Source organism: Phalangium opilio, unplaced genomic scaffold (assembly GCF_054372755.1).
Source record: "Phalangium opilio isolate 3A_F unplaced genomic scaffold, DU_Popi_V2 ptg000079l_1, whole genome shotgun sequence".
Taxonomy (NCBI): Eukaryota; Metazoa; Arthropoda; class Arachnida; order Opiliones; family Phalangiidae; genus Phalangium; species Phalangium opilio.
Genome location: NW_028324187.1, coordinates 3,022,305 through 3,045,231, shown reverse-complemented (window position 1 = coordinate 3,045,231; position 22,927 = coordinate 3,022,305). Strand labels below are relative to the sequence as shown.

General features: G+C 36.4%; 5 protein-coding genes across 5 annotated transcripts in view; 2 read left to right on the top strand and 3 right to left on the bottom strand.

Annotated features, from left to right (window-relative positions):
• The first annotated feature begins 871 nt into the window (after positions 1 to 871).
• LOC149654205 (transcription factor RFX4-like) lies at positions 872 to 2,860 on the top strand. The gene is made up of 11 exons (XM_089845632.1): positions 872 to 964; positions 1,036 to 1,180; positions 1,244 to 1,324; positions 1,405 to 1,482; positions 1,546 to 1,659; positions 1,755 to 1,804; positions 1,864 to 2,023; positions 2,085 to 2,241; positions 2,300 to 2,383; positions 2,442 to 2,525; positions 2,604 to 2,860. The coding sequence occupies exons 2-11, from the start codon at positions 1,160 to 1,162 to the stop codon at positions 2,726 to 2,728; spliced, it is 954 nt and encodes a 317-aa protein (XP_089701758.1). The 5' UTR covers positions 872 to 964; positions 1,036 to 1,159; the 3' UTR covers positions 2,729 to 2,860.
• LOC149654204 (transcription factor RFX4-like) lies at positions 2,752 to 10,724 on the bottom strand. The gene is made up of 19 exons (XM_089845619.1): positions 8,924 to 10,724; positions 7,204 to 7,422; positions 6,732 to 6,798; positions 6,538 to 6,661; positions 6,307 to 6,368; positions 6,159 to 6,236; positions 6,061 to 6,103; positions 5,882 to 5,986; positions 5,731 to 5,808; positions 5,498 to 5,661; positions 5,327 to 5,427; positions 4,576 to 4,785; positions 4,381 to 4,475; positions 4,042 to 4,309; positions 3,790 to 3,978; positions 3,637 to 3,706; positions 3,371 to 3,566; positions 3,213 to 3,298; positions 2,752 to 3,153 (listed from the first exon to the last, which is right to left on the bottom strand). Exons 1-19 carry the CDS (start codon positions 8,946 to 8,948, stop codon positions 2,889 to 2,891), a joined length of 2,445 nt encoding a protein of 814 aa, XP_089701745.1. The 5' UTR covers positions 8,949 to 10,724; the 3' UTR covers positions 2,752 to 2,888.
• Positions 10,725 to 15,110: 4,386 nt separating this feature from the next.
• On the bottom strand, positions 15,111 to 17,613 carry LOC149654203 (lysosomal Pro-X carboxypeptidase). The gene is made up of 8 exons (XM_089845604.1): positions 17,134 to 17,613; positions 16,908 to 17,045; positions 16,742 to 16,843; positions 16,299 to 16,480; positions 16,075 to 16,232; positions 15,841 to 16,010; positions 15,428 to 15,780; positions 15,111 to 15,364 (listed from the first exon to the last, which is right to left on the bottom strand). Exons 1-8 carry the CDS (start codon positions 17,227 to 17,229, stop codon positions 15,145 to 15,147), a joined length of 1,419 nt encoding a protein of 472 aa, XP_089701730.1. The 5' UTR covers positions 17,230 to 17,613; the 3' UTR covers positions 15,111 to 15,144.
• A 667-nt stretch (positions 17,614 to 18,280) lies between these two features.
• LOC149654202 (sodium channel modifier 1-like) lies at positions 18,281 to 19,825 on the bottom strand. The gene is made up of 6 exons (XM_089845631.1): positions 19,445 to 19,825; positions 19,312 to 19,382; positions 19,128 to 19,216; positions 18,980 to 19,074; positions 18,544 to 18,920; positions 18,281 to 18,468 (listed from the first exon to the last, which is right to left on the bottom strand). The coding sequence occupies exons 1-6, from the start codon at positions 19,493 to 19,495 to the stop codon at positions 18,366 to 18,368; spliced, it is 786 nt and encodes a 261-aa protein (XP_089701757.1). The 5' UTR covers positions 19,496 to 19,825; the 3' UTR covers positions 18,281 to 18,365.
• Positions 19,826 to 19,968: 143 nt separating this feature from the next.
• The window catches only part of LOC149654199 (uncharacterized), a 59,898-nt gene continuing 56,939 nt past the window's right edge, over positions 19,969 to 22,927 (top strand). Inside the window, exon 1 of the mRNA XM_089845609.1 lies at positions 19,969 to 20,366. The gene's annotated coding sequence lies outside the window, so the exon portion shown is untranslated. The remainder of the gene's footprint in view (positions 20,367 to 22,927) is intronic.

Below are 22,927 nucleotides of genomic sequence, written 5' to 3'. Positions count from 1 at the left end.
GCCGTGGATTGGAAAAATACTTTAAACCAAGTCAAGATCTTTTAAAAACGTTTTTCTAATTCGAAATATTTCAGTTCATTAAAGTCATGTAATTTCCTCGACTTCGTTAATTATTAAGCAATATTTACACTTTGTTTTATCTTTTGATTACTTTGATTCATTTGTGAGGTGTTAAAAACAAATCACGAATCTGCCGAGATAACATTTCCATTTTTATCAATAAGAGAAAGGTTTATTATCTACAAAGGATTTGTTTTTATGCCGCCTTTTTCGATTCTCTGGGTTAGGTACAGTCAGAGACAAATTTTTGGTAAATGGGCGTTTTCTTGACTTTTGCACTTATTTGATTTTGATATGATATTCCGTTATATGTTTCCTGTAAGTTAAAGGTTGCGTGTATATTAGGATTTCAATTTATAATTGGACTAGAGTTTGGCTTCGCGTTAGGGTAGGCTTATAATGTCCGAAGGTAATTGTCCAAGGAGTTCCCAGCTGAAAGAGACCATGAAATGGTAAGATATCTTTTGCCGGTTGCGCTGTTTCTTTAGATGTAGCGTTTAATTTACTTAGGGTGGATGACAATTTTGAAACGCGTGGAGGTGCGTTACTAGCCAGGCATAGTGCTTATGAAGTTTATTTAAATTTCTGTGACACTTTGAATTATAAACCTGTACCTTCGGCTTCCTTTGGAAAGGTACTTCAATTAAACTTTGTAATAACGATAAAATTTAGTTTTACGCAAATTTTTATGCCTTAGCTTTTTCGTCAACGGTTTCCCGATTTGGTTACCAGAAGACTGGGTAACAGAGGTCAATCGAAGTAATTTGGGACCCAAGTTAATTGCGCGTTTTTTCATTTGTTAATTGCTGTACATTTTTAGGTATCATTATCAAGGCGTTGATATCAAATCTAATTCACCTTATAAATATTTACTTTCATCATTACACACCAATCAGTTAACACCGTTAGTTTACGCATTATTTGACTTGGATCGCGTTGCTATTACATATGAATGACGCTTTTAATTGTAACTAGAAGGCCTAGGAGTTCGCGTGAACTCAAAGCTACTTCATTGACCAGTAAACAATTTGCACATCAAGTCACGTCGCTCGATGACGTGTGTTTAAATACCCCATTAGATTGGAGACGCGAATCTGAAATGATTAAAGCGAATAACGATGTAAGAATTGTCTACAAATTTACAACTGTACTACCAATAAATAATTTACCAACAATTAACTAGACTAAGAAGGATTTGTTAACTATTAAACTTCCTGATTTCCCCAACGTATCCAATTTTCGTGGAGTTATTGACGTGAACGAAGTAATATTAGAATTAGAATTCGTTCCCAAGGTCAGGGGTGCATAAATTAATAAAAAAATTCTCTTATTTTGTGGTTTTAGTTAAATGTGTTTATGGTCATGTACCGCGCACATTGCGAGAGACTTCTTGACATGGCTTTAATAGCCGATTTTGAAGAGGTATTTAGGCTAAATAGATTTTGAAAGTCAGTTTAAATTAACGACGTGGTTTATAATTGTCAGATGAGGCGACATTTAATTCATTTCTGGCAAACGTTTCCTACACATTTGAACTGTTTAATCTCCTTGAAATTTGTCATAGATTTGATTGGCGTTTGCGATGTACTTACATACGGTGTAAGTATTTCTTCGCAAGTTTTATCACCCCTTATCAGGCAATACAACATTTTGATCTAATAGAACTTTCATAAACCCGCTATATTTCACACCAGGCACTGAATAGGGCATTTATACCGAGTTTAAGAGTTGAAATTCACCAAAGGTACATGCGCATTCGTATAAATTAACGTATCGGACGCTAATTAAGTCCATAATTAACAGTATTAGAACTTCCATACGATCTTTTGTAACGGATTTACCCGAAATATTGGCCACTGGTTTGAAGGGCGCTCATGCTCCACTCAAAGACAAAAAAATTCAAGTTGCCCTGAGACTAAAATCCAAAGTTGAGAAGGAGTTGAAAGTATCGTTTTTATCACAGGTATTCATAAAATAAACTAAGTTATTTCGTTCATTTAGCTTCATTCTCTTTTTAAACGTAGACTTGCAAGGAGTTACTGCGCAACACAAATAATTCCAAGAAACTGTTGTTTGATTTGCGTCATATAGACCAAACAGAATTATGGTACAGAATGGATTTAGTAATTGAACTTGAAAGATACAATAATAACTTCAACTTAGCAATCATTTTAAAGAAGTGTACGTTTAATTGTAATATTTTGGAGTTCATTACTTCTATGTCTGATTGATTTTACAGTTTATGCAGATTTCCAAGTGCTTCTTGAGGAGTATATCACTGTAAGGAAATTACTTGCCTTGGTTGAGAAAGTATTTGACGTTGGTAAGTGACTTATTCGTTTGTTGTCCGAGTTTCTTCGCTAAGAGCATCGTGGTTTTAGATGTTGAAGGTACAATACTACCTTGGTTCTATTTTCTGAATCTACTGTCGGTTGAAATTACGCTCAAAAATGCCCCTAGTTTCGGCAAGTACTTATTGATGTAATTTAATTAACATTTAGGCTTATTTGTAATTAATATTAATTAGGAGATAATTATTTCAGACGTATTCGGGATACTACGTTTACTCATGGAAGAATATGCTTTAGCTCGCCTCGAAAATATCGCGTTTGAAAGATACCAAACCGAATATTTGAATCAACTTAACAATACTTATTTTGAAAATTAGATTTCATTATTTTCTATAGCGGACTCAAACAATCGCAATTTAATTTATTTCAAAAGAAAAAAATCATCCATCATTATCGTATATTCAAAATTATAAACACATAATAAATAAATAACATTTATATTAATGCAATTCGGAAATCATATTGATTTAATTACAATTAAGGGCCATTTTCAACGTAATTATCTTCATGAAAACTTTCTTCGCTAGAAGTAGGTTCGTCGTTTGTAACTCTAAACGCCGAGTTCGACCCATTCGTAATTGTATTTGTTGGTAATTTACGTTGAATATTCGATGTGTATGGTACGGTAACTTTAGCGTAATTACTGTACAAGACTCCGTATCCTCCATCTGGTCTGTTGTAAGATCCTGGTTCGTCGTATGATCGGATATCACAAAAGCTTTCGCCATATTCGAAATTTCTACTGAAATTTAATGAAAAAGTAAGTAATTGCCCAAGGATTAAATAAAAAATTACAACAACCTTGATTCGTCATTTCTGGAGTTTGATACAGGCCTTGCTTGGGTAAGTACAGTCTCGGAGACAGTTGGTGTATTCATGAATGTTTGCTACGGTAAAACAAATCAAATAGGTGTTAGTTTTGGTTACGTTTCTTTTGTTCCTATTGCGGGTTTAATTACGCTATCATTTGGTTGCTCAATATAATTCTGCACTGTATGCTCATTGGCGGTACAGTATGTTGTCACAGTTGACGTTACGATGGTTGTGGGTGATGTGCTTGAAGAACAAGCACCACTGACGTTGGAAACGATGCATGTTTGATTCGAATCGTTCCAGGGTCGAATCTGAGTGTCCGGTGTTGTACTTGAGTAAACGCTGTAAATGGTAAGTAAGAATTAATGGTTGTAAACCATTACAACAATCGGTAAGCGTGTGTCTAAGTTACTTTTGGTAGTATTCCCCGTTCCACGAGTAAGTACTTAGAGGACTAGTGGAAAAGTGGGTCTGTACTTGCTCTGAAAGTAAAATATTTAAATTACAAGTCTAATGTCACTAAGCCAAATTAAAAAGTACCGCTAATGATTTTAAATACAATTACCATTTATGGGAAGCCTCGAAAGGTCTTCCCTTACATTATTGGTATTGATAACTGAAGTTGGTACTTCTTGAAGGGGCGAGGGGGCTGGTTGCGTTTGAACTTCCGGTGTTTCAACCTCGCAATAAGTATTTTCGCTGGTTTCAACCTCTAAGACACTATTTGAAAAAGCATCTCCGAACTGACTGGCAACTAGACAAGAAAGTAACTTTAAAGAAGCCAAGACTTAACCCAAGAATGCGTTTAAACACTTACTATCATCGCACCCCATTTCGTTCAACTTGGGAGCCATGTTCTTCGAGATGTTTTCCAAATAATCTTTCACTTGTTCTTCCAAGTATATATTCTCCACCAAAAACAGGATGTAATCATCGAACATCAGTCGCAGCAAGTGAAACGATCCAAAACTAGCCGCGCTATGCAATGTCATATCCCTAATGACGCGACTACCGAAGGCTGACCACAATAGCAAGAACTGCCTCGCTTGTCGACGCACCGAATATGGTTTCTTCTTATTGCATGGCTATAGAGCATGGATAAACCCGACCAATCGTGAAGATTAAAGACACTGGAACGCACCACGAAGTAACTTACTGCTGTGATACAGTTGGACACCAAGTTTTCCAACCATTCCATGAAGATTTCAATCGGTGCCTCGTCCTCAATCAATGACTCGAATTCTTTGGAAACTATGGGGTGAGAACGGAAGTACAGAGTACTTTTTAAGCATGGATTACTTGGATCGTCAACGAATAATCGTACTAAGGTAGATACTGAAGAAAGACGAACTTCTGACTATAAGTTCCCCCGACGTGCCGCACTGTCCGTTGTTTTCCGTCGTGTATAACGTCTCCCTGGTCAATGCCTCAACGTCAATCATTCTCCAATCACGCAACATTTGCGTCATAATCTCAGAGTTGTGAAGAACCATCCTGGATGCTTGAGATAAGTGGTTCAAGGACATTTGACGTCTCAACAATTGGGCAAATCGACGAGCCACTTTTAATGAAACAAAATACCTTTTTAATAATGTCTTTCAATAATTTCTTACTATTTAATCAAACATAATTATTGTATAACTAGTACTTCCTAAGCCTAATATGTTTATGTTATTTTAAATGTATTTATTAAACTATAAATTATTATTTGCCCATATTCTTCAATATTTTATAATCTCGGAATCTCCCATTCAAATTTCCACCACTGTTTTATAATTGGCACGTTTCCAAATAATTAGCGCTCGCCAAAAAAGGCGCGAAACAATGTCTTCCCCCCCCCTGCCAGTCTGATTTTCACGGCGCATGTTCGCCCTTTAATTAACTATTGAAACCCTTATGTTTCACCACGCTGGAACCTGCCAACGTGACTCGCAGCCACGCCGGGCCAAAAGACGCCACATGTATTGTAATTAGCGGTATTGGGCAAAGTTAACGGCTGGGCCAAAAAACGCCACATGTATTGTAATTTGCGGTATTAGGCAAAGTTAACGAGGTAAGAAATTGAATTATTTTTAATTAAACGATCCTTAATTATAACTTACTTTCCAATTTAACTATTTTTAAATTTTCGGGAAGGTTATAAAGAGCCATCCGTAACCAACAGTCCAATTCTTGCACGAATTTTCTTATTATTTTCATCAAACTATATGTAATTAAATTTAATCTATATAATTATTGTATTCTTTTAAATCAGGCTGTATTTAAAACGTAACCTGTCAGGAAATGGTTGAAGTATAGATGGTAAAAGGACATTTGAAATTCCGCGATACAGAATGGAGTCACAGATGCCAATGACGTTAACCAGGACATTGCTACCAATCATGGTTAGAAGGTGAGGCGGAACTCCTTGCCAGAAATGAAACAGGAAATTCTGTAACTACAAGTAGAGACATCGTACCTTACCATATGAGGTCAAAAGGTCAATAAGGTAACTTTTATCTATTACCTCTTCAAAACAACCACGATACACTGTGTCCAAAATTCGTTGAGAGTGTGTCTTGTACATCATTAGAAATGTGTGCAGCTTTTTGTATTAATTAGTAATGAAGCAGTTAAGCCTAATTAGGATTAATTAACGAGGTTTTAAGGCAACTGACCTTGCCTGAATCAACATTTGGTGGTAAAACCAGGTCCTGTACGCTAGGGAATTCGGGTAAAACGGTACATAAGGGACGTATTCTTGTCTGGCAAGTTTGGGGAACCTTGTAATGTTAAAATGTAATGAATTTTATTTTAATTTTAAATTTTTTTAAATTAAAATTAACCAGCAACTTACCCGTTTAATCGTTGAATCTTGTTCCCTTTTACTATCCTGACAACTGAAAATTAACCCAATTAGTTTAATTTAATTATAATTAATAAATTTAGGCTTACCATCCCACTGATTTCTTAGAGTAAGAAGGTTGAAAATATATTGAACACTCTTTAACCGCAATTCCGTAATAATGATATCTATTAAATTAATTATAATTAAACTTAGCTTTAATCCTAATCCTAATTAAACTTATATTAAGGTCCGCACCTCGATTGCCCCCTTGTACCCAACCTTCTTGTAGTGAGTTGAGGAAATTGTTGCCTTATTATCTTTAATTAAAATTAATTTAAGTTTAATTAAATCACAAAAGATTTATTAGCCATGGTGTGTATATGTTAGAACCAAATACCGCCCACGCAAAGTTTCATTGGCATTCCGTATCAACCAATCACATCAACGCATTCACAGACAATCGATTAAATTAGAGCCAAACTTCACCTTTCCAAAACTGGCCGCGTTCACTGGTTGCATATTGTTTTTAGAACAAAAATCGACGTAATGAAGGTACAGAGTGTTTCGAGGAATACACACGCCTTCGCCAATCTCGTAATTGTCCTCTAACCTTGATTGATTTATTAGTATTAATTAGAAAGTTCAGAAAAATTAACTAATTAATGGAAAAATGTCTATACCACATTAAAGTTGATGGTGTAGAGTGTGGTTTCAAAACTTGATTAGTCAGGGGTATTTTAGTATCGTCTGTTAATTATAGGTATTATCTTAAGTATACGGTAATTAAACAGAAAAATGCAGATGCAGCCACCCAACCTTACCTAGCCTATTATAACCTAACATAACCCAAACTTAACTAACCTATTATAACCTAACATAACCGAAGCTTAACTAACCTATTATAACCTAACATAACCCAAACTTAACTATAACCTATTGTAACCTAACATAACCCAACGTTACCTAATTTATATTGTAATCTAACATAACCCAACCTTAACTTACCTATTGTAGCCAAACATAAACCTGACATAACATAACCTACTGTCGTATCCCCAATTGCCTGTGCAACTTATGAAGAATGATAAAATACTACAATTGTATTAGTTTAAATGAAAATACGGTTTTGGTCTTAATCTTATGTATACTAACATGAGACATGACCCTTGAAGATTAGCCCTTGACCATCAACTACAGTAACCTCCCTTATCGGTCGACCTGTTTGAGCTTCGGTCCTGTTAATACCAGTCAGTACAGTTTGGTGTAAGATAGCCGAATGTGTAGTAGAGACGCTAGATTGCTGCTGGGTATTATGCGGTTGAACTGCATTGAACTCTTCGCTCCAGAGCTTACCATGAACAGTTGCCACACCTATTAGATTTACTTAGCTATTATATATTTGACCCCTAAACTGATTCAAAATGATATAATCTCATACAAGAACCCGCGTAAGACACGAGAACGTTGGTTATTCGTACGTCCTCGTGTCCTATATGGGTTATTGTATATCTCATCCGATAATGTAGCTTTCGTAACGAGTTTAAACCCATCCCATACGGTAAAATTCATTGACAAAATCACTGACTTTCAGCGACCTTTAAAATGACAAATTTAATCTGTTTCCGCTCTGTTAAATCTAAATCCCTGTATAAGGTTTACAATCTGTTTTAAAGAAAAAATGAACACTGATGATTTTTGTTGGTTAGACCGTCCCAAAGGGATAACGCCTGACTTAACATTACATAATCTGGCTCCCCTCGACCCGGTCCTCTTTCCATTGTGATTATCTCCATGACCAGTACAATATTCCGTGTCCCCCCTACCTGAATTTACTGCTCTTTGGGTCGTTTAGGGGTCCGAGATGCGGGGAATGCCACCGTTGTGGTTTGCCCTTTATAATAATTGCCATTGGATCCAGGTTGAATTGATCAGAGGGGGTTTTGATTTTTATTGTTGGGTGAATTGAATGAATGGTATGAGACTAAAAACGGTGGGATTATGGATTTAGTTATGCTGTGATTAAATGAAGAGGGCTCTTTAAGCTACTTAAGTATTGGGGTTATATAGGGAATAGCTACTTTTGATACTGTTTAAGAGTAATAATATTTGGGTTACTTTTATGGGGCCTAATATTTTGGTCACGATTACTTTCGCATGTTGATTTTTATTTTTTTTTTTGAAATTTTTATATGATTGAGAGTTTAAGAAACTGGCCACAGGAATCTGACCCTTTGTGTAAAAAGGTGTCTTCTTTTCCAAAAGATTCACCCCGTAACTTGAGATGTTATAGACATGTCACCGAAAAAGTGTAGATGTTTTGTACTTTAATTTTGTTAAGGTTAAATTTAAAATTTGAAATTTGAATTCAAAAGCACGGATGGTTTGTCACCAGTCAAACTTGAAATATGTTAGGTCTAGCGTGCGAAAAACATTTTCATAAGTTTTTCGTTCAATTCTCTTAAACCTCTTCTAAAACTTTAATCTTTCATTATATTTAAAAGAAAATTAACACTAGAAATTTGACCTAATTTTGTCTCCTTTTCACGTGCTGAAATTTAAACCCGACAGATATGCTTCAGATTTAAAAACGCAATATGTTCAATTGTGTAAAGAAATACATTTCCAAATTACTTGCCACGGAACAAATTTGAATTTTGCAAATTTAATCATTCTAAATCACTTTTCCCACGTATGTATTTCCTTCACAAACTTGACAGAGCATACTGCTTTTTATTTTCGTTTAATTTAAAACACCCTGTAAAACTTTCTCGTTTGTTCATTAGAGATTCATATTTGAATTAAATTGAAAATCACTGTTTACTATTATTTTCAGAAATTACTTCAACAATCAAAGTTTTCACTAGCAACTTACAATTGGCGTTTTCGACTTGGTCCATCCTGTGAATTACGCGACGGTTGTCACCAGCAAGTGGAATCGCGTTTCACGTTGTGAACTATGTATGCCCTATTTAAACGACTTTCAACGCGTCTTACGTGAACTTGACAGTACCGAAACTATTTGTTATATGATTCGGTTAGTATCGCGGAAGTCATCCCCGACATCTCGAGCCGTCAGCCTCTGGGAATCATTCCCATCTGGGCGGGAATTTGCGCATCTCTGGAAGAGGACACATCCCACTCTTGGGCTTCTCACTATCATCCGGGGGGCGTGGAAAATTCTCCATCTAACTATTTGGGAGGGAATCGGGGATCCCCGTATAAACTTTACATATACTCCTCATCATCGACTCTACTAGACTTTTGGGTAAGCCCAAAACATTTTTTTATCCATTGTCTTTACATCATTATTGCTTCAAGGGGTAAGAAGACGTCTTCAATGTGTAAGGATAAGCTATATGATGTTATTGGAGTGCCTAAAATGGTTCCCCAAAACATGTGTTTTTTGAAAAGGGGGAATTAGTCTATGCATAAAGGTTGCGTGAAGACCTTTTTTTTACCTTTGGAAAGTGAAGAAGTAAGGCTTAGTTAAAAGGAATTATCGCTTCACAATATAGAGGTGTCAGTAAGGGTGTGTGTGGGTTACATGGGCTGAGCTATAAAACTAAAAAGGGTAGGGATTGAAAGAATGTTATTAATTTGTTAATTCAAATGCTTGTTTGATTTAACGTAATCCAAAGTATTTTGTGTCGTTGGGAAGAGACGTGAGATCACGTGACTCGTCTCGTATACAACGGATTCCCTAAACATCTTATGAAACCGAAGTTTCAAACGCTCTCATCCTTATAATTTACTGAATTGCGCGATTGGAAAATTTCTTATTTTAAACGACGTCAAATTATAATGTTCAGTAACTGATGACTTCTTCATGGAAATTATATCCCCTTAGATACACACGAATCCCTAATATAGTACAAACGCACGTGTATGGACCCCTAAATAGGACCTTCAGGGACCCCCTCGAAACGTAAACTATATATATTTCTTCGTTCCAGAATAAAAGTACCATACAACGTAGCTCAAACTCAACCCCATTTCGTGAAATTCTTATTGTTTGAGGCACTATTGTACCTCTGGGTGCCTTCAACATGGCACTAACTAAAATAACGATAACTGTTACTTTCTGAATGTGTGATGGTAATGAAAGGATTCAGTCGCTTTTACCGTTAAGTTTAGTCAGGGGCCTAACGCGTTTGATGCCCAAGTATAGCGAGCAGTCTAGAACACCCATCGCTTCTCACGGGTCCATGTTGACACAACACCTATAAATAGGGTCCTCAATTTTTCATGGTGGTCGGTCTTTCTAGAATGGTAAGGGGGGCCCTTTTTGGTAATAGACTTTTACGATTACACTCTCGAGCGATGCTTTCGCTGCCTTCCATCGTTCATAACAAAGGCGTGGTTTAACATTACCAAACGCCGTGAAAGTATCTCGAACGAAAAGGGGCATCGGAAAACCACTGTTGACTTTTGATAGAAAAATTGCCCGCGGAACTTTGAATTCTATCTTTCTTTCATTCATTTTATGATTTTTGTTTGATTAGAGTTTGAGGTCGCGGTTATAGCGTAAAGATATGATCTACTTTTAAAGTTTAGTTTGGTTAGGGGAGAGGTGATAACTGCTCTCTGATTTATGGTTTTTGATTTTTGGGACGCGTTTAGGAAATTGCGATTCACATGGACAAAAACTCCATGAAATGATTGTGAAGCTTCTAGGATCATTTTTCATTTTGAAAATAAATATGGTTTTTCGAGATATCTGCCTTATAACACCTTGATCCTTGGTCCTTGCATTTCCGGCAATATTTGAACCATTTTTCAAATCGGTTTAGACCCTAGCTTGTTGAGCTACAATTCTCACAACCCATCGTTGCGTATACTTGTTGATACCCAAACTGTTTATCTTTGATCATGATGGTATCTACTTAATGTTTTTGTTTATTATGTTGTCTTTTATTAACTACTTTCGTCTAATTCGAATGACGTACGCTGCGACCGTTGCAAGCCCCCCTTTGTAAAGTTCAAGCCAAACCCAACTAACCCTATAACATTCGAGTCTATATATCATTAAAATTTTCCCCACCGACGATTCTAATCAGCGGAGAAACGGGACCAAGAACCGGGTAAGGGGTGAAATGTAATACCACTCGCCATCTCAACAGTCACAATATCTGGAAATCGTAAATCCCATTTAATCAGATTAACTCACGCCTCGCATCCTAACTGACGCTATTAGGCCCGATTTGACTCTCATCATAGACGGATTAGAGCTCGTGCGCCGAACGCACCGGCGCTGAAACTGATCGGATTCCCGAGTACCGTGTCCTACCTTATTGGAAAGATACGGAAACACTAACATTTTCGTCCCAAGTAACTTTACAGCGAGCTCTAAACCCGACTAACTTAACCCTAACTTTAGGGCCTAATGTCTAGTCACCCTGTTGAATTTTCCAATAACTGTCCCGTTTTCGACGAAGTAAGACCAAGCTTGCCCCGTCGAGTTGGAACTGGAAATTGGAATCGGATTAAGTTAAGGGGCCGACTAAGTTTAGGATTTGTAAGCCGATGTTGATGGTCAAAAATGGTCGTTAATTTTATATATACTGTATATAATATGTACTATTTTTTCTTTTTTATTTTCTTAAAACTTCTACGTCAAACGGGGAAATTGCTAACTATACGCCAGAATGGAATCAAGGAGTTAATTTCAAACTTAATTTATTTGTCTCAGTTAATCCGTTGGGCGTTGGCAAACCCTTACTCGATTTATAAAGGTGGAAGTAATAAGCACATAAGAGTGAGTAACTTTATACGTGGTTGTTTCAACTTACTTTACCGGAAAATTAACTGCGTGGGTTTAATTATTATCAGAGGTTCTAAGCCAGATATCTGATATAACGTAAATACTATTTAAAAGTTTAGTGAAATATAAAGCGAGGGTCTATAATTAACCAATGAACACTCGTAAGGTTTTTTTATTTATTTTGAAACTTGCTCTGCTTTGGTTTTGTTTCTACCCACCACACCACGTGTACTGATGTCATTAGCGTGCTTTTGGTTAAGGGTTGAGCTAAGATTCGTGACATAATTTGCACGGCCATGGTGGGTTTAACGCCTTTGAAAAGATGAAAAACCACCAATATGGCTCCCAAAACTGTGGTGATACAAAGAAGGAGATGACGTACCACTCACCCAAATGAATGTTCTCATTAGACCATTTTGATGGTAAAAATGGGTTAGAAAACTCTCAGTACTGGGACCCTCGTGACACAGAATCTTACAGCGACATACCTTCCTACCTTTCATTTTCAGTTCAATTTAAATAGTATATTGGGAACTATTCTCTAAGGCTGTAATTCCTGTTTCAATTCAGTTTCTTAAATCACAAATAATGTGACCTGTTTTATTTTTAATAATTTTGACTGTCAAGTTGAAGTAAAGAATTGACTGAGAATATTGGAAGATATTGAAACATACGCTTGGGTTTATATGTCAAGTAACTTTTATCTCGAGTATTATTATTATCCCCAAATATGCAATATACTTATTTTCGAACGTTTTTGGGATAGCTTGTATCATACATTTATTACTTCATTCAATACCTGCAAGTTCCTTATAAAAATTTGAAGGACCCTTATGGCGCGTGAACTCTATACACCCCGGCCCTATAAGAGTACCCGCGATTTTTGGAAGAGGGGATCCAAGCCCTGTGCATGCATGCTTTAATCCACGTGGCTCATCGACGAACCCCGACCCTCCTTCAAAAAAAGTACAATAGTAGCTTTTTCCCATGACCATGCTTCAGTCTCAGATTCACCCTCGGTTAATATGAAGCAGTTGCTTCCTTGGCATGATCCAAAAACCCCATGATAAACCCTGAATTTCAATGAAAATTCGTGTATTACTCAGACTGCAACTTAAAATAGACCATTCTTATCGAATGATTGCGGGTATCTTCCGTTAGCCTTTGTTTAAAGTAAGTTTAAACGCCGGTTTAAAATAGCTTAAATCTAATTTTAAAGTCGTCTATCAGGGGGAAACGATGGGCCATATTGATTTAGTTCGCGCGCAACCTTTGGAAGCGCCTTTGATCTGCTTGATGATGAAACTTAAGCAGAATCTTATCCATGAAGTTAACTGAAGGGAAAATACTCGAAGGTTCTATTAAAGAGGTCCATCAGGGTATAACGTAACATCCTCTGAGATTCCTAGTTTTATCAAAGCCGTGCCTTCCCGCCTCTCGTTCATAGGGTAAGCGAAGGACGTGCGCGAGGTCTTGGGTTCATGCGTCCACCCTCGTGTTGTGCCTGCTACCCGTTAGTACAATTACGAAATGCCTCGTCTAATTTGGGCTGTCACAAACCGAGCCATAGTTTATTAAATACCAGAGCTCGTTAAGCAGGGAATCCCGCCAACAGGGGCCAACGTCGATTCAGCTTTTGGCTTTCAGATATGCGAGAGCCAGCCCGCCCGTCTGAAGGCTTAGGTTAGAGGGGAGAGGTTACCCTTAGACCGACGCTGATATACGATATCTAGGAAGTCTGTTCGAATTGCAGAGAATTTTAGGTACCTACCTCACGATTTGATTTTTTGAGGTATCACAATTTTTTTATCTACGAGGGTCATGATTATTTATAATCAGAACATACATCTTAGTCTTAGAAACGACAGCTTTTCTTGTTTTTTAATGCTTAAAAATTTAGAATATCTTTAACAGACTCTAAGGGAGATCCCCCCTAAAAGGACCGCACTGATTTCTGGAGTTTGACCCTAACAGAAAAGGAATTGTACAATTTCCAGTTTAGTTATTTTCAACATCTCTATTTTTTCCTGATGTCAATACATCTTAGCACTGGTCTGGTACACTGGGTTTCAGTGGTGATTGACGTCCTATTTGGTACGGTTAAAAAGTGGATGTTTTATATATAATGATAAGTTTATAACTTAATTATTTAGTCCATATAATTTATGAATCTAATAATTCACTTAAGTGACAAAGATAAATATTTCATAGTGTGAACGGGATGTCCCACCATACATGAATCTGTTATACATGTTTTTATATTCTATACGATACGCCCCAAGATGATAATACATAGTCTTTCTATAAGTACCTCTGAAGTGTATCAAAACCCCCTTCTAACAACCTTCAACCCTGCAACTCTTGATCCCCACTTACTACACAAAAACCCTGAATTAAATCGGAATTTAACCTTGTTTCGATGCCTAAGAGTGTAGCGCGTTTCAAGCCTAACTTAAGGGTAATTCTCACTGCCTACCTTATTGGTTAGGGCTAGCGGTATTGGTCTATAATGCCAACCATAAACGAAAGGGGATATTCCCTGGCCGAAACAGTAGTAATATGAAATGTCAAGCTCATAGCCCAGCCCCTAATTGACAAGAATTTAGCTTTGATCCAGCCCTCTGCCCCCTTTGGTTATCTATCGTATCAGAAACAAATTATTCCGAAATATACAAGGAACCCGGCGTTGCCCGTCTGGAAATTCTTCAAACTGTTTGGGCTGCCGTTTTAACATTGATTTCCAAGCATTCAGTCAGGAATTTTACTTATATAGATAACCACAAAAGTGTGACTTACAATAACTTCGGGTTACTTTATTTCTGGCCCAACGAAATGCTGTCTTAATTATGTTCTGGCAAACCTGGATGATTTCGGGCGTTTTCTCATTCGCTTACTGATGAAACCTCCCAAACTATGCGAACGCTGAGATGCGAAAGTTTTAGGTTAAAACTATAATCGGAGTAGGAAAGTTCCGAACAGAGGCCTCGAGTGACTCTGGCTAACAGTTTCTGAATTCCAACGATTCCTAAGTCATTTGAATGAAAAGATCTCGTCACTGGACTTAATTGACTGACTATATAGTTAAAGAGAGAAATTTATCGCGCATAGAAACTCTCGAAATATTCGACAACCCCTCCTTTTTAATTTGGAACTTAATGAATGAAACGAATACCTGATCGACTGGATTCAATTAAATTGGGCTTAATTATTTTTAATGTAGAACGAAGGAATGTTTCATCAGCATATATTCTGATGAATTATTCGTGAATATTCTAATATTTAAATTTAATTAAATTCCTTTATTTCAAAAATTTGTTTTTATTTATTTTGGATTAGTGCAATTGATTATATCGATGCAATTTGGCTTCATTAATCCATTTCGTGATTAATTGTTTCTCGAGTTTTCTTGCGTTAATTACGGATTGCGGGTCGGCAGGGTTAGGAGAGCGTAAATCCAAATGATGAGCGCCTTCGGCAATTTTAATTGCGACTAGTGAATCAGAAAGAGAATTCAAAACTCCACCTCCGGACCAGGGATCCAATAATCCATTGCTAAAAAAATCACAATTAATTATATAAATTAATAAGTAATTTGAAATTTCTTAAAACATTTACCTGAAAATTATATTACTGGAAGCGTTGATATGAGTTCCACCATACATTTGAACCGCTTTTTCGGCTTGCGGAGTAACGCCCCATTTTTGTTGGCATTCGGTTTTGAAGTCGTTGAAGTTCCAAGGAATGACATCGTACATATCATTGACGTTGTCAGAACACATGGGCATGACCATTTCAGTGCAGGTTTGGAAGTCCCAACCTTGATCGCCCAAACTAGGCCCATCCGCAACAGTAATATTGAAACACGGTGTTTGTCCCGTATAGTTTTGGAAAACTGAAGCTCCACGGAATACGTCCACTATTAATTCATTGTCCGGTTTGGATGAATCGGGCATTTTCAGACACATCTCCTGTAAAATTACGCTAATATAAACGAACTTTTAATTATTAGTGTTATTAGACCAACTTACCCTCACAGGATGGGCTGGTACGGGCATTAGGAAGGAACTTGGGTATGGGTAGTTTGTCATTGCAGCGTTGGTCCAGGTTTCCTCCAACCAGTAGGTGAAGTTATCTAACTTATCCGCCGTTAAAGGTTCGCAGAGGCCGAAGGTTTTGGTTAGGAAATTCAATCCAGATTCTATAAAATATTAGGTTATATTAAACATCACTGCAATTACTATGATCAATTAGACGTTTATTACCAGTTCTACTCAAGTTGCGAACAATTCCCCATGACTTTCGTATGACTTTAGGACACTCTTCGCTTTCTCTCCTATAAGCCTTTGTTGCGATTTGGTAGAAAACCGAACAAGGTGTGACGCCTGTGAATTGCAAGATAGGCGCGCTAGCCGCTAGTGCTCTGTTGACAGTTTATCCTCCATGAGTCATTATGATTTCATATAGTCATTAAGAAAATTGTCATTACCCGTCGACAACATGCGGGTACTTAATTCTAAGCCACGCTGCTAACATGCCACCGTAAGATCCACCAAATACAATTACCGGACTGTTTTTAGCACCGTCAATTGATTCTTTTAGAAAGTCGATCAAAACTGCAAAGTCGGCCAAAGCTTGTTCGGTCGACAGGTAACCAAGATGCGATGGACTCTAGTTTGCAATTTATAGTTAGTTTCATGACAGAAAGAAATCAAAAGTAAAGCACAAAGTATTCTGGATTTAGACCAGTGATATACAGAAAAGTAGAAACGACACCGTGAATTATTTCCGGTCCCCAATGAGTAAATTAAGATATGTAGGAGTGTAGGAAAGTGCTGACGACGCTTTGACGTTGGTAACGCTCATCCAAGGTTCATATCGACACCAGAGGAATTCCTAGTGTCGCTTCTACGTTTTCCTAGTTATACTAACATCATAGGCCCTTTTGCCATACGGTGTGGACACTCCGTAGTAACGATGCTCGGCAAAAACAATCATGGCTTTGAATTCCGGTGCCCAATCCCACATTAAACCCTAAAATAAACGAAACTTGTTGCAAAACTTCAATTACTTCTTTGAGGATATGTTTAAGAAATACCGTATTGTTTGCAAACATCAGGATATCGCCTTCATTTCCAGCGTAAAAGAAAATAGGTTCTCCTTTCACCCAACTTTCCTTGTTAATAAGGTATCGTTCCATGTATGTGTCATCGTTAGCGTAGCTGAAGTGGTCCACCTAGAGTGTAAATTGATCACCAGTAATTTTGAAGAAGCTTTATTATAGTGGATCTGAACTCAAGGGTTTTGATTTGAAAAATAAATACCTTTTGACGAAAATATTTGGTTTCATATTGGTACCCGAAACCGCCCACCACACAAAGACTAAAAATCGCGACTAGAAATAATTCTACACCCTTCATTTTCGGAATCCAAATCCCAACTAATCGGTAAAGAAAATACTCAGACAGACAAAGCGACTCTCGAATTTATAGATACGCGTCCAAGAATAATTATCTATATCTAAAAGTATAACCTTATAAAATTCTCATCAAGTATGAGTCTGTCTTCATTATTGATGTCTACGCGAGACTGCAGCGCCCTTCTACTGATTTATAAAGGATGCGCGCCTTTCGACCGATACTTACGGAAAGTATTAGAAGGTTGTGCTTATATCCTCGACAACCATATTTTAGTTTGTTATTAATTAGTTAATAAATTAAGTGCATCTGCTATTTTTAAACCGCCAGTTTTGCAGCCGTCCACATCCGAAATAGGTCCATGCAAATAGTTACGCGTAGACTATTTGCAAGTATCTAGAGCGAGTTTATTTGCTTGCTTGTTTCTATAACAGCTGCGTTTAAAAAATGTTGTTTTGAAATATTTTTACACTGGAAGTGATATGGTTTATCTCGAAATAGTTTTACGCGTTTTGAACACTCAAGGTGAGTTCCTGTACAAACAAGTAGGTGATCGTTATTCAAGTGTAAATATGTAAAATTCATACCGCATGAACTTTGATATTAGGATAACATCTAATCCTAATTTTCAAGATGATGGCTTGAAATCTAATCAATATGTTTGGCAAAATTCGTTAACCTATACTGATTAGGGATTTGGTTTCCCGTGTCATTTTAACGTAACCTCAATGTAAGATAATTTTTGCATAGGTTTGAAGAAATTTGGTAATGTTTTTAATATTAGAAAGAGGTGATTGGTGTTGCTGCGAGTCAACAAATTTTATCAAATACATAACCCTATAATGCATAAGTATTAGTCTTTTGTAGGGCCTAGTAGATTCAGATCACAAACAGTGATTCACAGTAGGTGATAGTTTGTTTCTGACAAATCCTACACCAGTAGACATCCTTCTACGAAAATTAAACCATCACCACGCGCCCCTCTACCCTTTTATAAAGGATACGTGCCCAGCAAATATCCATTACACCCATACTTATGGAGAGTATGATAGGCTTATGTAAAAAACGTATAGAAACAACATTTTATTTACAACACACATTATTGGAATACAAAAATTTCAAATATAGCATTTTAATTTTCAAGAAAAGTTTGAGTCATCAGGTGTTTCTTCATCACTGTCAAACTCGGCGTCTTCATCTTTCACCCATTGTCCAGTTGTCCAGTCCTTTTTCCAACCTGACCTGAAAGATGAATGAAACACATACAATGACCTCTATTTATATTAATTCTTATTAAAAATGATGATGGTTAATTACTGTCTTAATTTGGAGTAATATTTCCGCCTTTCTCTCTCATTTTCATCAAGTATTGTACAGCTACTACTTGCAGAACTAATACTTTCCATGGTTGTTTGAGATATGGTTGGAGTTGTTTTATTCACATTGTCAGCACTTATTTTGGGATAGGTTTTCTTTGATTGTTTAACCACATCTTCAAAACTTTTCTTTTTCTGAACGTTTTTGAGATAAGTTTGAACCACTTTTTGTGCAGCTTTGTTAGCTGCTGTTTTACTAGAATTTGAGGCGGGTTTTTGTGTAGTTGAGGTTGTGGGAACTAAATCAATGGTTGGTTTTCTTCTGCAGCTACTATAAGCCATTTGTTTGTGCAATGAGTTACCACTGCCAAGGGAATTCTGTGTAATTAATTTGCATTATTGTTTAAATCTGCACATAGATAATTCAGGAAACTGACTTTAATTGTGGGCTTTTGTCCTGTTTTTTGTGTAAGGTTTTTAGATGTATCGCGATCTTCTTTGTCTTTAAGTTTAGCCAAATGTTGGGTGAAATCTGAAACAGTTCTATAAGAGCTTATTCAGACTTCAAGTTAATGGATTTCTTACAATTCTGATGTTTTTTGCCACGTCTATGAGAGTAAAGCATTTCTACTGTATCAAATACGGGTCTATAGGAACAAATTGTACAAGTGTATCTGAAAATAATAATCTATTCATTTGAATCTTCCCGGGAATAAGTATAACCTACGCAATTTCTCTAAATTCTATTGGTTGAAAACCACGGACGTACCTTCCATTGCTAAGTAATTTAGCCTCATCCTCCGGAATATGGTCGATTAGTAAATGGTTAATTCTTCTTTTCTAAATAAAAAATACTAATTAGTGGCTCAAGTTTTAATTAAAAATATTATTAAACTAACTACCTGTAAGTCCCTTAAGAGTGCGGTATCATCACCATCCCGTTTAAACGACATTTTTAAGCCTTGTATTTCCAAAATTCTCTAAGCAGACGATGCCTAAATTGGATCAATATTGGCAATGATCGACATTAGAGGGTTTTAGAAATCTATCGCCATCTATAATAAATGAAAAACTTGTTAGTCATAACCAAATGAAAATCATTGTATTTAATTAGTTCTAGCGTTTCACGTCATTATTTTTATAAACCATATTATATTTAATCGTGTTTAAACTAATCTCATTTGAAGCTCAGTTCACACGGTTGCATGTTGATGTCGCTTTGTAATCTTTCTTTGCGTCAAAGATTCATAGATGCGACAACTGAGAATGTGTTTCTCTTTTCCTAATTAATCTATAAATTCTTGTTTCCGGAATTTGGATATAATCCCCTTGTGGAGTTGGCGGGAAACTTTGGCCCCACCGACAGCGTGCGTTTCTGGCGCGTTTCGTCCACCAGTGTAGTTTGATCATTCGCTGCGCTCTGTCAGCCAAGCGCTGCTGTTTTCGCGGGCTTCTTTCGCGAGCCTTAAAAGCAGGTGTACGACGTCGGCTATAGTAAAATAGTACAGTAAAAGCCGCGTGGATTAATCTAGAAGTTTTTTATATATTTATTCGACCGGTAACCGGAAAAAACTGATCTGTCAGTTAAGATCACGTTTTTCGCAAGACACTTTCGTGTGGCGAAGACCTCCGGACAAAGGACTAGCTATTTTCCGCCAAAAAATTATTTTAAATTGTTGAAGTTTAGTGACCAAGGCCCGTCCGTCACTTTTTTGCCGCCATTTAAAAGCAACCACGTTTTTATTGAACTTTTAAAACACCCGCTTCTTGACCCAAGGTCAAGCTAAAGTGCCAAAGGTTCAACCGCTGTACTTGAATTCAATTGTAAGTTGATTTTTATTGATTTTAACTCAAGTGAACTTCACCATTTTTCGTTTTGAAAGGCTTAGGTGTTGAAAGGTTAGAAATTTGTCTAAATTTATTTATGAAAACTGCTCGATCAGGATATATCGCAAACTTATCAAACTAGTCCAAAAAATATAAATTATCATACGTCAAAATTATAAATGACTGGTTTCAGATTCGAAACCATGATAAATGTTGAAAACAAAGGCGAGGTATTGTTTTTAATTTTTTTTTTTAAAAAAAGGCTTATCAGTAATTTAAACTTTTTCCCGCAATAACTTAAAAAGGGCGGGAAATAAGTCAACGCAAAATTAATATTATAAATCTCCATCTATATTCTTATAAGAAAACCTTGCCCTAAGCCTAACATTAAACATTATCACTTTTGATTTGCCTGAAGGTAAATTTAGAAAGAAAAAAAATGTACTAAGCTATCTGGAATTTGGATAAGTGTGTTAGTAAAAATAAAATGAAAAACAAAACAGGCTTTTAGAATATTCTTTCATGTAAATTTAAACCCATAAAATCTCAGCATGCGACGGAAAGAAAAAAGTACTTTCACTGTAAGATTTGGCGGGCGTCAGAAAGCTTAGAAGTTAGAAATCATCACGGAAAAGTTGGCCTTTTCAAAACCAGTTCAAGGATCTTACCGTATAGAAAGAATTTTTTTTGTTTATTATTAGTAATTTCATCATCGTTTTTCTGAGAATTTATTCTTGAACACTTTTTTTTGCCTGACCTTTGACTATTAGTTACTTTATTGTGACTGTATGAGATGATATTTAATCTATTTCCGTTTGGTAATTTGAGATAAACAGAAAAGGCATGGAAACTAACGGAAATTAAACAATTTCCAATTTCACGGATATTAAATAATTTCCTTAAGCGGGTTTTGACCTAAATTAATGTTAGAAGAGACCATTTTTTCATAGAAAACCAGTTTTGCTATGGTGATATTAATCCCTTATAAGAGTGTAATAGACTATGCCTAAATAGGCCAAGACGTTAAATTATAGAAGTGTTCTAATGACACCCAGTAAAATAATAAATAAGTTTAAAGGGTTTATACAAAACGAAATAGTATTGGATCAATCTTGGAAGGGGTATAAATGTTCCCTTAGAAAACCCGTTTTTCTGTATTAAATTCTACTCTTTCTAAGGTTAAGTTTGTTTATAGGGGCACAATTAATTTTGAAAAACTTGACTTAGTCACTTCAACAGTCATGAAATTTAATAAGAAGTAATTAAGACCCCCTAGTTAGCGAGTTAACAGCGTGGGTAGTTAGTATACTACAAGATCTCGTATTTCTACGCAATTTCAACGTTTGGGACCCCTCTGAATTTTGAGAACCCGTTAAAACTCAAGATTATATCCTCGATAATAAACTCCGTCGCGTAGTTAGTTAGTGACTTCTCATTTAAAACAATTATTCATTTATGCTGTTAAAATAATAAATTAGTTTCAGTCCATCATAAGTTTATAAGATATGTTCCATAAGTATGACGACACTACATATACTTCGTTATGCTGGAAACTTTTAGCTCGAGCTAGTTCTAACAGAACGACAAGCGAGAACCTGTACTAAACCTTTGACAATGCTGGAAACTTACAGCTCGAGCTAGTTCTAACAGAACGACAAGCGAGAACCTGTACTAAACCTTTGACAATGCTGGAGACTTACAGCTCGAGCTAGTTAGAGCAGAACGACAAGCGAGAATTGAAGTCCTACACTCTGTTAAATTTGCAGGACTTCCATCTTCCTATTTAGTCTGCATTACTAAGCCTTTGATAGCGCCTCACCAGGCGTCGCTTTACATCGAATCTATGATCGACGTCACTTCATGACAAGCTCCAGTTTGTGACCAGTGACAAACTTATGGTTCCACTAACATTTTTCTTAAAAATAAACATAAATAACTCAAACTTCCAATGAAGATTATAAGTCTTAATTGTAGTTTTTACCAAATTTTCAAACGACAAGATGACTTTAATTGATGTCAATAAACTTAATGAGTGAAATTGATCTAGACACGTATTTGGAAATACTTGGCCCCATATAAAACTATTTATTCTACTAAACATCTCTGATAGACTATGGTGTTTAAAAAGGTCCTTGAGGTCATATACCCTGTGGAATTTGGCAATACAATCTTGTAATGAAATATTTTTTTCACACTTTAACTTGTTTCTTAACTAACACGTACGGCTTATATTATCTAAATTGTTACTCTTATCTTGTGATAGCGTATTTGTTTTGCTGTTGTTGTATCAAATTAACTTTATAGCGTGTGTCACGCTTGGTACGTATTATTCAATAGGGTTATTTCAAGCTGTAACGAAACCATACGTAACCTAAGATATTTTTCGCCTGTGATAGGGAATCCCTTTCATAGTAGACTATTTATTTTCAAGATTAAAATGTACTGGGAAGGAAACGTGATTAAGAGTTATTTAAAAATGCCTGACTTAACGTGTTTCTTAGCCCTTTTACGTGGTGTAAAGTTAAGTTGAAAAATAGTTGAGATCTTCACGTGACGTG

Bases quoted from the DNA above. Each gene is read 5' to 3' on its own strand.
- LOC149654205 (XM_089845632.1), top strand. From the start codon at position 1,160: ATGATTAAAGCGAATAACGAT. The intron at 1,181-1,243 runs GTAAGAATTGTC...ACAATTAACTAG, and splicing joins TGATTAAAGCGAATAACGAT to ACTAAGAAGGATTTGTTAAC. The intron at 1,325-1,404 runs GTAATATTAGAA...TTGTGGTTTTAG, and splicing joins GAGTTATTGACGTGAACGAA to TTAAATGTGTTTATGGTCAT.
- LOC149654204 (XM_089845619.1), bottom strand. From the start codon at position 8,948: ATGGACCAAGTCGAAAACGCCAATT. The intron at 6,662-6,731 runs GTATAGACATTT...AAATCAATCAAG, and splicing joins ACACCATCAACTTTAATGTG to GTTAGAGGACAATTACGAGA. The intron at 5,428-5,497 runs GTTACGTTTTAA...AATTACATATAG, and splicing joins CTTCAACCATTTCCTGACAG to TTTGATGAAAATAATAAGAA.
- LOC149654203 (XM_089845604.1), bottom strand. From the start codon at position 17,229: ATGAAGGGTGTAGAATTATTTCTAGTCGCGATTTTTAGTCTTTGTGTG. The intron at 16,844-16,907 runs GTATTTCTTAAA...CGTTTATTTTAG, and splicing joins TGATGTTTGCAAACAATACG to GGTTTAATGTGGGATTGGGC. The intron at 16,481-16,741 runs GTTAGTATAACT...ATTGCAAACTAG, and splicing joins ATGGCAAAAGGGCCTATGAT to AGTCCATCGCATCTTGGTTA.
- LOC149654202 (XM_089845631.1), bottom strand. From the start codon at position 19,495: ATGTCGTTTAAACGGGATGGTGATGATACCGCACTCTTAAGGGACTTA. The intron at 19,075-19,127 runs GTAAGAAATCCA...GAACTGTTTCAG, and splicing joins TGGCAAAAAACATCAGAATT to ATTTCACCCAACATTTGGCT. The intron at 18,469-18,543 runs GTAATTAACCAT...TTCATCTTTCAG, and splicing joins TATTACTCCAAATTAAGACA to GTCAGGTTGGAAAAAGGACT.